Source organism: Rhinocladiella mackenziei (assembly GCF_000835555.1).
Source record: "Rhinocladiella mackenziei CBS 650.93 unplaced genomic scaffold supercont1.1, whole genome shotgun sequence".
NCBI lineage: Eukaryota > Fungi > Ascomycota > Eurotiomycetes > Chaetothyriales > Herpotrichiellaceae > Rhinocladiella > Rhinocladiella mackenziei.
Genome location: NW_013550604.1, coordinates 81,986 through 95,271, shown reverse-complemented (window position 1 = coordinate 95,271; position 13,286 = coordinate 81,986). Strand labels below are relative to the sequence as shown.

General features: G+C 50.5%; 5 protein-coding genes across 5 annotated transcripts in view; 1 reads left to right on the top strand and 4 right to left on the bottom strand.

Annotated features, from left to right (window-relative positions):
* The window catches only part of Z518_00032 (uncharacterized protein), a gene marked incomplete at both ends in the record, with an annotated part of 4,831 nt that extends 620 nt beyond the window's left edge, over positions 1-4,211 (top strand). Inside the window, one exon of the mRNA XM_013420636.1 lies at positions 74-4,211. Coding sequence (XP_013276090.1) covers positions 74-4,211 — 4,138 coding nt within the window. The remainder of the gene's footprint in view (positions 1-73) is intronic.
* Positions 4,212-4,860: 649 nt separating this feature from the next.
* Positions 4,861-5,972, bottom strand: Z518_00031 (uncharacterized protein; the record flags this gene model as incomplete). The annotated part of the gene is made up of 3 exons (XM_013420635.1): positions 4,861-5,069; positions 5,138-5,597; positions 5,799-5,972. 3 exons carry the CDS (start codon positions 5,970-5,972, stop codon positions 4,861-4,863), a joined length of 843 nt encoding a protein of 280 aa, XP_013276089.1.
* Positions 5,973-6,768: 796 nt separating this feature from the next.
* On the bottom strand, positions 6,769-8,439 carry Z518_00030 (uncharacterized protein; the record flags this gene model as incomplete). The annotated part of the gene is made up of 1 exon (XM_013420634.1): positions 6,769-8,439. The coding sequence occupies one exon, from the start codon at positions 8,437-8,439 to the stop codon at positions 6,769-6,771; it is 1,671 nt and encodes a 556-aa protein (XP_013276088.1).
* Positions 8,440-9,423: 984 nt separating this feature from the next.
* Positions 9,424-10,563, bottom strand: Z518_00029 (uncharacterized protein; the record flags this gene model as incomplete). Its single annotated transcript, XM_013420633.1, has 1 exon — positions 9,424-10,563. The coding sequence occupies one exon, from the start codon at positions 10,561-10,563 to the stop codon at positions 9,424-9,426; it is 1,140 nt and encodes a 379-aa protein (XP_013276087.1).
* A 1,748-nt stretch (positions 10,564-12,311) lies between these two features.
* Positions 12,312-13,211, bottom strand: Z518_00028 (uncharacterized protein; the record flags this gene model as incomplete). Its single annotated transcript, XM_013420632.1, has 1 exon — positions 12,312-13,211. One exon carries the CDS (start codon positions 13,209-13,211, stop codon positions 12,312-12,314), a length of 900 nt encoding a protein of 299 aa, XP_013276086.1.
* Between the last annotated feature and the right edge of the window lie 75 nt (positions 13,212-13,286).

The following is a 13,286-nucleotide window of genomic DNA, read 5'->3' as shown; positions in this document are numbered from 1 at the left end:
GGGGGGGGGGAAAAAGAAGAATACTCTTCTACATCGTTATTCCGTAAAGGAAATGAGGCTAACATCTTACCAGGAAACGTGCCCGTAAGGCTTTGGACGAAATGGTCAAGACCATCAGGATCAAAAATCCCATCGCCCAAGAGTTCCACGGCACGCAAGGCATCTATACTCAGCGCAACATGGAGAAGATGCGATCTTACAATCTTCCACAGTGGAAGACACTTTGCGAACAGACTGAGAACCAACCTCCGGCAAAACGCGGAGAGAAACGTCTGAATGCCGACAAATTGCTCGGACGAGGATCGGCCAGATCTCGAAAGACGGAGGCCTCAGCAACTCCAGAAGCCGCCAAAAGTAACTTAATTACTTCGAAACCCCAACCGATCAAGGAGGAATCAGTTGACCAAGATTCGACCCTTCTCGCTCCCCCAACGCCTACAAGTCCAGATATCAAGCCTGCGGCCCTGGAACATGAAGGGGGGGGGGATGAAGCGACTGAAAATGCCGATCCAACCCCAACCAAAGCCAAGCGAGGAAGAAAGCCCGGTAGACCACGTGGACGACAACCAAAGTCCATCAACGCGACGGCCAAGAAAGATGTCGGAAATAAGGGCTCCGAGACCACTGTTGCAGCTCGAAGACTGAGAAATGCCCGCGAAGCCAATGATCAAATTGACGAAGAGGCATTCCAAGGCTTTGATTACCGGGTTTACGACAATGCACAGTGGACAGCTGAACGTTGCGATGAACTCGAGGACAAGTATTGGAAGAGTCTGAGTTTCAGCAATCCCATGTATGCTGCCGATATGCCTGGATCCCTATTCGACGATGACACAAAGGAGTGGAATGTTGCCAAACTACCCAACTTGTTGGACCTTCTGGGAGAGCCCATTCCCGGTGTCAATACCGCCTATCTGTATCTCGGGATGTGGCGGGCAACCTTCGCCTGGCATTTGGAAGATGTCGATCTTTACAGCATTAATTATATCCATTTCGGTGCACCAAAACAATGGTACAGCGTTTCCCAGAAGGATGCACCTAGATTTGAAGCGGCCATGAAGTCTCTTTGGACGTCCGACGCTAAGAATTGCGATCAATTTTTGCGCCACAAGACATATCTCGTCTCGCCATCCATCTTGAAGTCCAAGTTTGGTGTCAATGTCAACAAAATTGTCCATCGAGAGGGACAATTTGTCATCACCTTCCCCATCGGTTATCATTCCGGCTACAATCTGGGCTACAATTGTGCCGAGTCTGTCAACTTTGCCATCGAAAATTGGTTACAATACGGCAAAACTGCGCGGAAATGCCAATGTGAGGCCGACAGCGTCTTTATTGACGTTGATTGGTTCATCCGAAAGATGAATGGAGAACCTACTCCGGAATTTGAGGAAGTCGAGGTCACTGATGACGAAGATGATCTTGATGAAACTATGGATCTTCCCACTCCTCCAAGCAGTGATCGTGGCAAGATCAAGGTATCCCACAAGAGGAAACGTCCTCCAAAAGATCTCGGACCGAACAAGAAAGCGAAGAAAATAGTCAAGATTCGAAGAGTCAGCAAGAATCAACCTTGCTGTCTATGCCCCAACGATTTTGCTTGGGAAGAGCTTCTCCCCACTACACATGGCCAGCGAGCGCACAGAACTTGTGCCATGTACACCCCCGAAACGTACATTGCCAACAAAGATGGCAAAGAAATGGTCTACAATGTGGAAAATATCAGCAAAGCCCGTCTGGAACTCAAATGTTACGAGTGTCGACAAAAGAAGGGCTCATGTTTCCAGTGTTCATCGGCCAAGTGCACCAAGTCATACCACGCAACTTGTGCCATGCAAGCTGGCGTTCAAGTCGACAAAGGAGAAATTGCTGTCTGGCACGAAGGTGTGGAATATCGTGATATCGGTTTTGATTGGAGATGTCGCCTCCACCGGACTGTCAAACGCACCCGAATCACCAGTGAACTTTCCGCCTGCAATCACGCCAATAGCTGTTGGGAGAGCGCAGAATTCCGAAAATTCTTGTTCGGCCTCAGGGAAGGAGAACTGATTCAGTTCCAAGCAACGAATGGTGATGATATTGAAGCCGGTCTTGTCATTTCTGGTTACGATGAAGGACAATATTCAGTCCTAGTGAAGATTCTACCGGATTTGAAAACAGTCAAGGAGGTGGATCCTACGACCGTCCTCTTTGTGGACAGTGCCACTTCTTGTCTACAGAAGCCGTCTGCAAATGCACTCGATCTCCCTGAAGATCTTCAAGGTAAAACAGCTTCACTTCCAGAATCAACCGAGAAGAAACCAAGTGCCGGAGATCCATTCACCGAAGATCCAAGAACTGAATGGTCGGAGTTTGTTTCTGCAGAACCTCCTCTCAACAAGGACCAGAAGCCGGTGGACCTTGCAAAGGAGAAACAATTATGGCTCTATATTGGAGAATCATCCTCTGAGGCAAAGGCTCACTACACAGCAGACCCAGATAATCGTGTTCATGATCCAGCATCCAATTTTCTGGACTTGGTGATGCCTCCAAAAACCCTCATGGCTCCCCCCCCTCAACCCAAACGCCAATCTCTCGCTGCCTCGTACCCGATGCTCAATGTTGCTGCCAAAAATGCTACAATGGCGAACATGAGACAGAACTTGCTGGGCAACCAAAATCCATCTCCAATTCCAGGCACATCGAGCGGCACAATGCTCGAGTTCACCGTGAGCCATGCTCAGAATAAGTCGACGGATATACCAAAGACGAGTCCGATGAAACCATCCAATTACCGAGATGTCATCACCGGCCAAGAAGCTCGTTCGAATGAGCAGGCGCGAATTCTACAGAGACAACAGGCCAAAGCTCAGCAGCTTGACGCGGAAGACAGAGCTCACAGCATGGGCAATGCTGCTGGTATAGGAATTGATCATGAAGCCGTTCAGCGACAAAGACAATTCCAGCAACAAGCATCTCAACATGCTAAACATATGACGGAATGGTCCAATGATCCTTCACTTCCACCTCTCAAACAGTATCATGATCATTTCTCCAGCTTTCACTCCATGGATACAACCGGTCGATATGGCGGTCCTTCAATGATGAACTCAAGCATGAGACCACAACAGTATCAATACAGCAACGACTGGATGAATCCAGTGACAGCCAATCGCAGGTCGGGTTTGGAAACTCAGGATTCGGGTATGAATTCGATGTTTTCATCTCAAGTGGATCACGCTGGCTCTCCCTCTGTCTCCACCTCTGATTTTCCATCATACGTCCACCAATCTCATATTCAATTCCCGTACCAAGGAAACTCGAATCCGAATTCCGTGACGCACAATTCCTATCAACCATCTCCAATCGAGAGCATTCGAGCCGCTGCAAGTCAACGGCCACCACCTCCTCCTTCCGCTGAAATGGAACGTCAACGGCGAATTTCGAACCCTGCTTATCCTTTCAAGAGTCCTGATCAGATCAAGGCTCAAAAAAAGGCAGAAAAAAACTCCCCACCTGGTAGTAGGCCCACCAGCTCATACACCTTACCCAGTCCCCGGATACAACAAGATATTTACATGCATTCAAGTTCATCGGCAAGTCCTGTTCAACCTCTCGACCCTCAAAATCCTCCTCAATTCATCAATCCTAACGCTACGCAAATCAGCCCTCCGGGATCGAGTGCTGGTCATAGATCTGGAAGAGGAAGCTTTTCGGGTCTTGGGATACAATCTGGTATAACACCCTCGGTGCAGCCGGGCTTGAAAAGAGCGCTATCGATGGATATGACAATGGATTTGGCTCCTTTCCCCGCGAACTCAATGCCGCTGGGCAGTTATGTCCCGAGACGGTCAACGTATGATCCTCTGAACAACGCCAATCCATTCACCCAACCGAAACCTCACACTCCGGAACCGCCCGTGGCTCGACCCTCCCGGAAATTATCAGAGGCCCTGGAGAAGCGACCAATCGGTTCAAATGGATTACTTCTGAATGATCGTCTGATCCCAGAGGCTTTGACTGAGTGGCAACGGAACGGCGGTTTCTGGGGCCGTGTCGCCGGGTATTATATACAGAAACACGAGGGTGCGGCAACGTTGTATCGGTCTCCGTTCACTTCGAGATCACAACAAGGGAGTGATGGGACTTTGGCGGAAAGATATTACGAGAATTTAGGACCAGAACAACAAGTCAGGATTGACGAGGCTCGGAATGGGAAGGATCATGGATGAGTTGGGCCTAGAATGTGACATGAAATGACATGGGATGGGATGGTATGAATTTCCACGGTTGTTGGGCGATAGTTCTATCGTGGAATTGAATCCACTTCGATTCAGCTCCATTCAGATGAGATCATTGATTTTTGTACAAAACAGGCATGCATCAGCGGATGGAAGGGCAGTGAAATGAAATAAAATGGCCCTTGGCCATCGGTGACATAACATTCGAGGAAAGCCATTTTAGCTTTAGTTTTCTGATCGAACAGCTTCGACAGGACAAAAGGATTGAACATTTGCTCTGATTGCAAATTTCAACGGGACTAGCACAGAATATTGGTTTGTTGTTTTCAATGGTGGTGGCTTCGTTGGTCACCATTCTCGGCGCCATCAACATTTCCAGAATTGCTGATGTTGATCCTTCGAGCATTTCCCTCTCTCTTGTTCTCGTTGAAGAATGAACGACGTCTTCCCTACCTAGCAGAAACATATACTTTATCACCGTTGCTCGTCTTCGCAAGTCGATGTCGCCCTGCACCTCTACGATAGGTATTCTTTTGTGCACTCTTTGGAGCCATCCCAATCACTGTTCTCCCGGAGTTTCTCTCGCCCTCTTGGCTATGACATGGTCGAAGGTCTTATATGGCCACTGATTAATACTGGCTTAATTCATGTTCGCGTACTTCTTCTTCGCAGCACCAAGCCTTTCCTCGATCCTGGGCAAAAAGTATTCCTTATCCCAGACATACGTGACGCTAGGATGGGTCATACACAGCTTTACCCAGTGCGAGAAGCGCGGGAGAGTTGGGCCTAGCATGCGATCTGCGAGTGATGTGGGGAATATCACGCCGTTGGCGAAGTCGTGAAAGCGGACTGCAAAGGGTGTTATCATCACCTATACATGCGTAAACACACATGGATCCGATTAGACACACACACACATATACGTAGTGGGGAGAGACCAAGAAGGTGAATGGTGGAAGATGGACTTTGAGTACTTGCCTCGACGAGCGTCAATTTCTCACTTCCATCAAAGTACGGCCCCTTTTCGGCTCCGGGTTCAGGCAGCAAAGGCTCAATCTCCTTTTCAAGCAGACCAATCATATCATCTACCATCTTATCTTGCGCTTCACCTGCGTCGGCGCCGACGAGCTTGAACATAAATGGGTTGACCTTGGTGAAGAAGGCGTCGATGATGAAGGACATGCGATAGCGGAGATGTGTTGAGGCCACGGCATCTCCTGTTGGAGTCGGAGTAAGAGCGGCAGGGACTGGTGGAGGCGGGATAAGATGGGATGGGTACAGCTCCGTGAGGAACGAGACGATGAGACCGGATTCAGTCAGTGTGAGTGTTGAGGCGTGTGGACCGGGGGTGTATTGGAAGACGGGGACGAGGCCACGCTTTTGGAAGAAAGCAAGGGTGTTAGTTAAGGGCGAGGCTGATGAGCACGGGACGTGCCCATGAATTCAAAGGGGAGGAGAGAACGTGATGGGGATAATCCTGTGTTGTGAGAGGACGAGAGGCAATTGACGGCCACATTGGTCGTGAATGGCATTGGGAGGTAGATGTCCACCATGGTCGTCGATAGGATGTTCACCTACCGGATTGAGGGCAAGGAACCATGCCGGTCTAGCCTGATCAAGATCCACCTTGACTTCTTCGTATTCGAGACCTAGTTCTTTCAGCGTGATGTGGACACGATGACACCAACCACAGCCGTGATTCGTGTATAGTTTTATCTTTGCCAGAGCAGATGAAGGTTGAGAGGTGGACATAGCTCTCGGACGATGAATTGGAAAGCAAGGTTTGAGATCAGTTTCCGGTGAATTGAAGGTGAGTCAACTTGAGACTACTCGAAAAAGGTCATTGGGAAGAGGATAGATAGACTGAAGGAGGGTAGGAGGAAAGGCCTGGGAAGGGGGGGCCTCATGCAATTTATGTACCAGGGAATGTCAGTCCCGCTTGTGATTCTTTCAGTTTCTAGCCTCCGTGGCAGCGGACGAATTTCGACCGAAAAGAATGCACTGCAGATGGAAATGTAAAGAGGCTCTATCATGCGCGTCGCTCTGTGGTGTTGGAAATGATGAATGTGGACGCGTTTTTGCGTGTCGAAAGAGGATTTTGGTACTCTTCAGAACTTGTCAGTCTGATGGCGAAGCTATCAGCACGGTGGCCCCCCTTCAGCCTTGTCTGACGATCACGTGAGATGCCGAGATTCAGCCGAGGAAGCAGTCACGGGATCAGAACAAGGAAGGGGGCAAGAACGATAGTTTGGACTTCCACGTTGATACTATATGGGAATGAAATTCGTAAGTGGTTTCAGTATACATTTGCCTTATAAGGCAATATATGTTGGGCAATGACACCAACTTTGGTCCCTTCCAGGGGGCCTACAATATTGTCTTTCTAAGCCATCACCAAATGTCAACACCAAAGAAAAATAAGTTCTTGCAGTAGACCGATCTCTAGACAGTGAGAATAACATCGGACGTCACGCTATGCGATACTGGGGTTCGACTAGGTCCATGCGCCCACATAGGAACCACAAATACCATCTGAGTCTTTTCGTCCTTACGGTCGCCACAAAGAAGGCAATGATATCTTTGCCCTCGGACTGACTTGTGAGAAACGAGGGCTGATAAACGTCCATATACACGCATTCGTAATGCATCCAAGCGCAATCATTCGAACCGTTATGCCGGGAATGGACGTGGTCAGAATGTGGCCAGAGAGGATAATGGTGGTGCAGATCGAAATGGCGATGGAGCTTACGGGAAATGATGTCACGGCAGGAGGGTGAGTCGACGATTTCGACACTCGTGGCGTGGTTGGCTCGCTCGAGCTTGAATTGGATTTGATCATGGTCAGTTCATCGCGGAGGGAAGACTGAGAGGTAACGACTTCCGCCTTCAAAGCTTGGATCTGTTGCTGGAGTTCGCGAATTTCGTCCATGGCATGATTGAAGCGTTTCTGCGAGACCATGTCTTGGTTTTGAAGGTAGTCTGGTGGTGGAGTGACGGGTTTGGTATCGATGCGTTCGACATGTTTCCGGGCAACTCCCGAAATATGACTGTTGCTCCGAGGAGGACGTACGGGAGGGTAACTCAGATTGGAGAAGACCAAGTCTGAGACCATTGGACTGCCCCAGCTGGCGGTGCTGCTGCTCACCGGTGTGAATTCATCGTCCTCAAAGCGCCAGGGTATATTTTCGAAGGTGGTCTTCAACGACGAGATTAGGAGTTCGTCTTTGTTCACTCCAGTATCGAGCCGGAGTTTGGTAGGCTGATCTGGGGCTTGAGGGCTCGAGGCGATGACATGGGATGTTTGAAGTCGCTCGAGAGCTTGTTTGACGAGAGGGAGGACGTGCGAAAGGGCCCAATCGCCTATGGCTTGGGTCCAGACCAAGAACTTGTTGAAATGGATGTCTTTGCTGAGATCGAATTGACAGAGAGGAGCCATACAATACGCTTGGCCATGGTCGATCCAGTGGAGATTGAGCAGGGCAAAGCTGTTGTCGATGGTGCATGAGAAAGCGACGGGGAGTTCTGGCATCATTTGACCTTTCCACGCTTTGGTATATAGCATTTGCAAGGCTCGAGCGGAGAAAGCCCCGGCGATAGCGCATTGATTGTTAGCCGATTCCACTCGATGTTCTTTGTTGCCGTACGCGCGTTCAAACGTGAGGAACGAACAGTACATCGTTGCTCCGGCCGAAATATAGCCCGTGTCGAAGTGGACGATCGTGCCAGAAGCTTGAAGCCACTGCGGCAGAGACGCCAACTCCTTGTTGGTGAACGCCGCGGCCGAGAAGCCACATCCTAGTCCAGGGTGAGGGACGGAAAGTTCGTAGAGTGGTCCCATTTGGTTGATGGCTCTTTCGGGGAGGGCTTCGCGACTAAACGAAGGAACCATGCAACGAGAAAGACGTGGTTCTGCTTCGATGGGAGGGAGAAGATTAGGAGGAAATAATGGTGACGGCCCAAAGCCACGGCCGGCCGTGACCTGATTCCAAAATGACATCTTTTGATCCTCGAAGCGGGCGGTATCTTGACTTGCGGCCTCGACAACCTTGAGGAATGATGTCGGAATCCGCTCTTTTGGTGGGCTCTCTAGCACTCGGATGCGATGAGGGGCCAACACTTCTTGTCGGAATGTTCTCCATGGTAAGTGACTGCCATCGTATGATGCCGATGGCAGATCACCCGACGGCGATGAGTGTGTAGAGTCACTACCCGCAGACATTTTGGTCGGAGCTTTTCACGCGATGCCGCTTCTCCTCACAAACCCGTCCGCCTCAAAGCAGTCCCGTGTCGAGGATGATGAGATGTCAAATGCGTTATCGGTTGCTATCCATCAAGTGCGCGGAGAGAAAATCGGAAGGTGGGAGGGAGGAAACAGGAGAGGACGTCCGAAAAGCACTTTACATAGTGGATGTGGATATATAAACAGATAGGGCACTCCATGAGAGATGCCGTCGGGAGTACTATTCGTTAGTATGTTCACGCGAAATGTGATTGTCTCATTGGACATTGCATCATTAGTCCAGCTCGGACTTGGTTGACTTCAATTGCAGAGGGAAGATGCAGGGCACCACGAGAAACCATACCTCTAACAGCTAAGTGTTGCTTGCGGTCCATGATATTGCACAGTGGCACTCTCGGGCTAGCTCTAGAATAGGTCATAGAGCATGTTTCATCTGCTTCAGTGATGGTAAGATCTGGGGCCGGAGAAAGTGAGCGCTTCGAGAGCAGCAAGTTCGAAGGATGGCGAAACCGGAAACGAGGGTAAAGGTTGGCCAGTGAATGAGCTAACCAAATATAGTTAAGCGTGAATCAAAAGCGCTCTCGGTCGGCCAATCAGCATTTCTTCTCCACCTAACCCCGTGGGCGCCAACATCACGGGGTTAGTGGCATGATGAACTTAGATCTACCCCTAAGCGCCCACGATGACTTATCACACTGTTTTGTTGATCTTTGTACCAACTCACTGGTTGATCATGATTCTCCCAAACGGTCAGCCTCACATCGCTCTTGCACGGTTGTGGCTTTTAATTGCACAGAGAAGAGAAGTCCAGATGATTATATTAGGTCATTATCTTGTTGGTTCATTACATTCGTTATCTAGATCTCCCGACTCCAAACTCCCCCGAATCCCCGGCGCCTAAGTCATATGATCCCTCCGCCATTGTACAGTCGCTTTTCTCGGTTCGATGGTCGCCTAACTATTTCATGCCTGCACGCGGATCCATTTTGGAGAGATCTCGGCTAACCTGGATTTGATCCCGCTGAATCTTTTCCGCGGGGAGCCGGCGTCGTGGTTGCTGACAGTGACCAGATTCTCGTTTGTAAATGCGTCAGACAAATAGTCGCGTGATTCGAGCTGGACCATGTGGTCGAGGTTTTCGAGCAGATCGACAATGGTCGGCAGCCGGCAGTTTTCAGCCCAGATCAAAATGCTCGCGAGCCGTGAGGCCAATGCCTCCATGTCGCTCTCATCGTCGAGTTTGTATGATCGGATCACGGCGGCGCAGTGGGACAGGCCGCCTTGGAAGTTGTGGAGGTTCAACGTGGCGGTCTTGCCGCACACTGCGAGTGAAAATGACTGAACTGCTCTTCGAGATTGCCAGGAGATACCTCGCCCTTGACGTTGGATGGTCGGCTCGTCGGCTGCTTCCGCCAGAAGGGCCAAGGCGTTGTTGCAGGTCGATGCGGAACCGGCTGCGGCATTTTGTGCCGCATACAGTGATGCTTGGACCTCCACGACGAAGAATGGCCAGAACACGTCACGAGTGGGTTGAGACACTTTGGCCAAATCGCAAGGCTCGCCGTGAGCATTCGAGATGATTCCCTCTTGCAGCTCCAGTTCATGGGAGTTGAATGTCTTTGAGGTGAAGCCGACCGCGATGTCAGGTTTGGGAACGGGGAGAGGCATGCTCCAAGCGGTGTAGCTGGACTGATCAAATGTGCCAATGGGAACGGCATCGTGGTGGAAGTTGTTGCCCGTCTGGACTTGAAGCTTCTTGTGTGACTTGGCCGAGGACTGAACTAATGGGAGAAGCAACTCGACCAGCTGCTTTTCGTTCAAGTTTTGTTTCCTTTGCATCTTCTGAGCCACTTTGCGGGCCTCTGCATTGGGTCGCTGAACATCTCCAAAGGGCATGCCGAGAGCAAATGCTTGTCTGCTCCATCGCTCGTCGTCGAGCTGGCCGTCTTCAACGATGATGTTGTTCGGTCGCAAAGTGTGTTGTCGATAGAATGGAGAGCTGAAAGGAGAGGCTGGGTCCGGGTTGGTGATGTCTTTGATGGGCATGTATTGGCTGGTGATGGATGACGGTCGGCTGACCACCTGAGTCGAAGTGTAAGACATGACGGTTTGATGACTGGGTCCAAAACGGATTTGTCTCTGGGTGTTTTGGTGTTTGATGTCTGAATGTTTTGTTTCAACCGTCTTGTTGTTTCTCGAGATTCTGGGAGCCGGTGTGGTCTTCTATATACTCTTCCTTAGACAGCCGTGTCGGGACGCCATCATCGAATATCAGGTATAATTCTGGTACAACGACCTAGAGAGAATACTAATGTCAACCAACCACACTATTGATGCTATCTATGATCGGGCCACTATGATTCTCTCGTGTCATTGGTCCGTTTTCCACAACAAGTCTTCCCGTCCTGCATTAGCTTCGAATGTCGCCGGCGGCTAGAAACCAGAGCCGCATGGTCTCTACCTGCTGCCATTTTCAGGCCCACCAATCTGGGCGCTTACCACCGAGAATGGGCGGGTGGGGATGTCTATTCTCAGGGTTGCTTCGGCGGTCAGGGGTATCCGGGGTTGCCCAATCATGGTGGTGCGCTTGGTTATTTACAGATGTAGGTTGAGCTTGGAGACGCCACCAATCCAAGATCCCTCGCAAAGAGTCGGACGAATGATAGGCCACCGACCAAATTGTTACCACATTCGGGACGACGAAGCGGCTAGAGCTGCATAGTTCGGCGCCTTCCAGGAATTTCAATCAGGTGAGCAGCTGAAAGAAAAGCATCACGGCTCGCTTCGTCAACGGTCGACGGCGGCCGACCGGTGACCCAGTCACTCGCAGTAGGAGGTACATCGGTGTACATTGGCCCACTTGCATATTGCCCATGCAATCAGAGGGGACTGTTCGTGTAAAGAACCTCACCAACCTCTTGTAGGTACCGGGATCCGCTAAAAATGGGATATTCTAGCCACGTCTGATACCTGAGAAAGTCATCGCCATGTCGCTATCTCCCTCCCATAGCAAGTCTCATAAATGACTCGAGTGCACTCGGATGGATCACTCCTGTGCACACGTGCCGCCTCAGATGCCATGTGTATCTCCTTTGCAACAGCTTCTGTATAAACCTCAAGAGCGAACTTGCGAAAGAGACCAAATTGGGACGGCGATGTCTCCCTTAGTTTTGGGAAAGGTGATAATATATAGTCTGTACCTGGCATGATAATATCCTAACCAGCCCGCCCTCTCCAGGAGGGTCGACTTCCCGAGGATAGGTAGAGCGGCTTTTGTAACATTTGCCGCGTCCCAGAAGTTCGACTCCCACTGTATTCGCGCATTGGCATCTTTTATGCCATAGCCTGCATTATCCACCACCACATCCAGATGGCCACCCTCTTTCGACTGCTGTCGCAAGCGCTTTGGTGACTTGATCCTATGGTGTTACGTCCAATTTCAAATTTGAGAACATTTGGTCCGTCGGAGAGGTATAAGAGTGTGTTTGGCTTACGAGTGGTGGTGACGACAGGAGAACCAGCTTCATACACATACTTCGCAATAGCCGCTCCGATGCTTGATAAGCATCCGGTGACCGAAGCGATCAGCCTTCTCCTATTGTGCGAAGGGGCTTTTGCGCTCAATAAACCAGATGTCCCCCTTCGCTGCCCATTGGGAGGAGCCCGGTGACGGGCTGTCAGTGGCAAGGGAATCTCCCGGAAGGGAGTGCTTTTATTCCACTCAAATGACCTGAGGAGGCACACGGGCCCAAGGCCGATAAGACCGCTCTCCCCACTCAAAGCCCGTCACTCTGCGACATGGCAGGGTGCAAGTTATAACGGGCCTTCTGCACAGAAGGTTGGCTCGTCGGTTAATCATCATCAGAGTCGTAGCCACCCAGACCGAGGCCGGGCGGTTTCGCTTGGACTGTCGATGGCGTAGTTTGAATAGGGTTAGTCTTTCGTATCAGTCCGGGTACGAGGGGTTTCTTCATCTTCTTGGATCTTTCGAAAGAGGGTGCCTGCGGTCCCTCTTCCGTCTCTAATGGCCCCGTGTGGTGATTCCCATTGACTTCGAATTCTTCCTCAAGTCGGGCCTTTTCCACATTGTCGCCCTCGAAAGCTTTACGAGCAGCCTCGGCATCTTCCCGTTCTTCCGCTTTTCTCTGCTCTCTTGCAAGGTCCCTGACCTGGTTCAGAGCCTCTTCCTCCTTGCCTCCCCTCTCTCCTCGCTCTATCCGTGCATTTCTCTGCATGATCTCGTCCAGGGCATCGGCGACCTGCATTTCTCGTTTACTCTCCTCCATTTTCTGTTCGAGTTCTTCCATGGCATTTCTTTCAGCGCTCTCTGCCTCGTCAGCTTCCTCTCGTTCGAGCCGGTCCAGGCGCTCCTCGTCCGTCTCCTTCAGTTCGGCACTTGTTGGGTCTCGCCATGATTCGAAGTTTCGTTTGGCTCCTCTTTCACACGTATAGTCCATATTCTTGGGGTCGGTTTTGAAGGTGATTTCTGAACTGCATCTCGTGCAGCGGATGTAGAAACGGTAGATGGAAATCGTGAGATATTTCTCGTCTGTTGTTTCTTTCCTGGCGTTGAATTTGCGGCCTTTGTAAATGTACTCGCCACAAGATGTACATTTCATGCTAAAGGGTGCCATCAAACGTACTGGGATGGTTTTGGGGCCTGTCGGGCGTAGATGTTTGGGAGTGCGGGCGATTTTGGAAGGGTCAAATTCGGGAGGGTAGTATTTGGTGAGAACCTTTCTCTCAGACATCTTGATCTAAAGAATCGAGAAGAGATGTCTCGGGGAAGAGACAGGAAAGAAAAAGACGAGTAGGGGGGAGAAAAG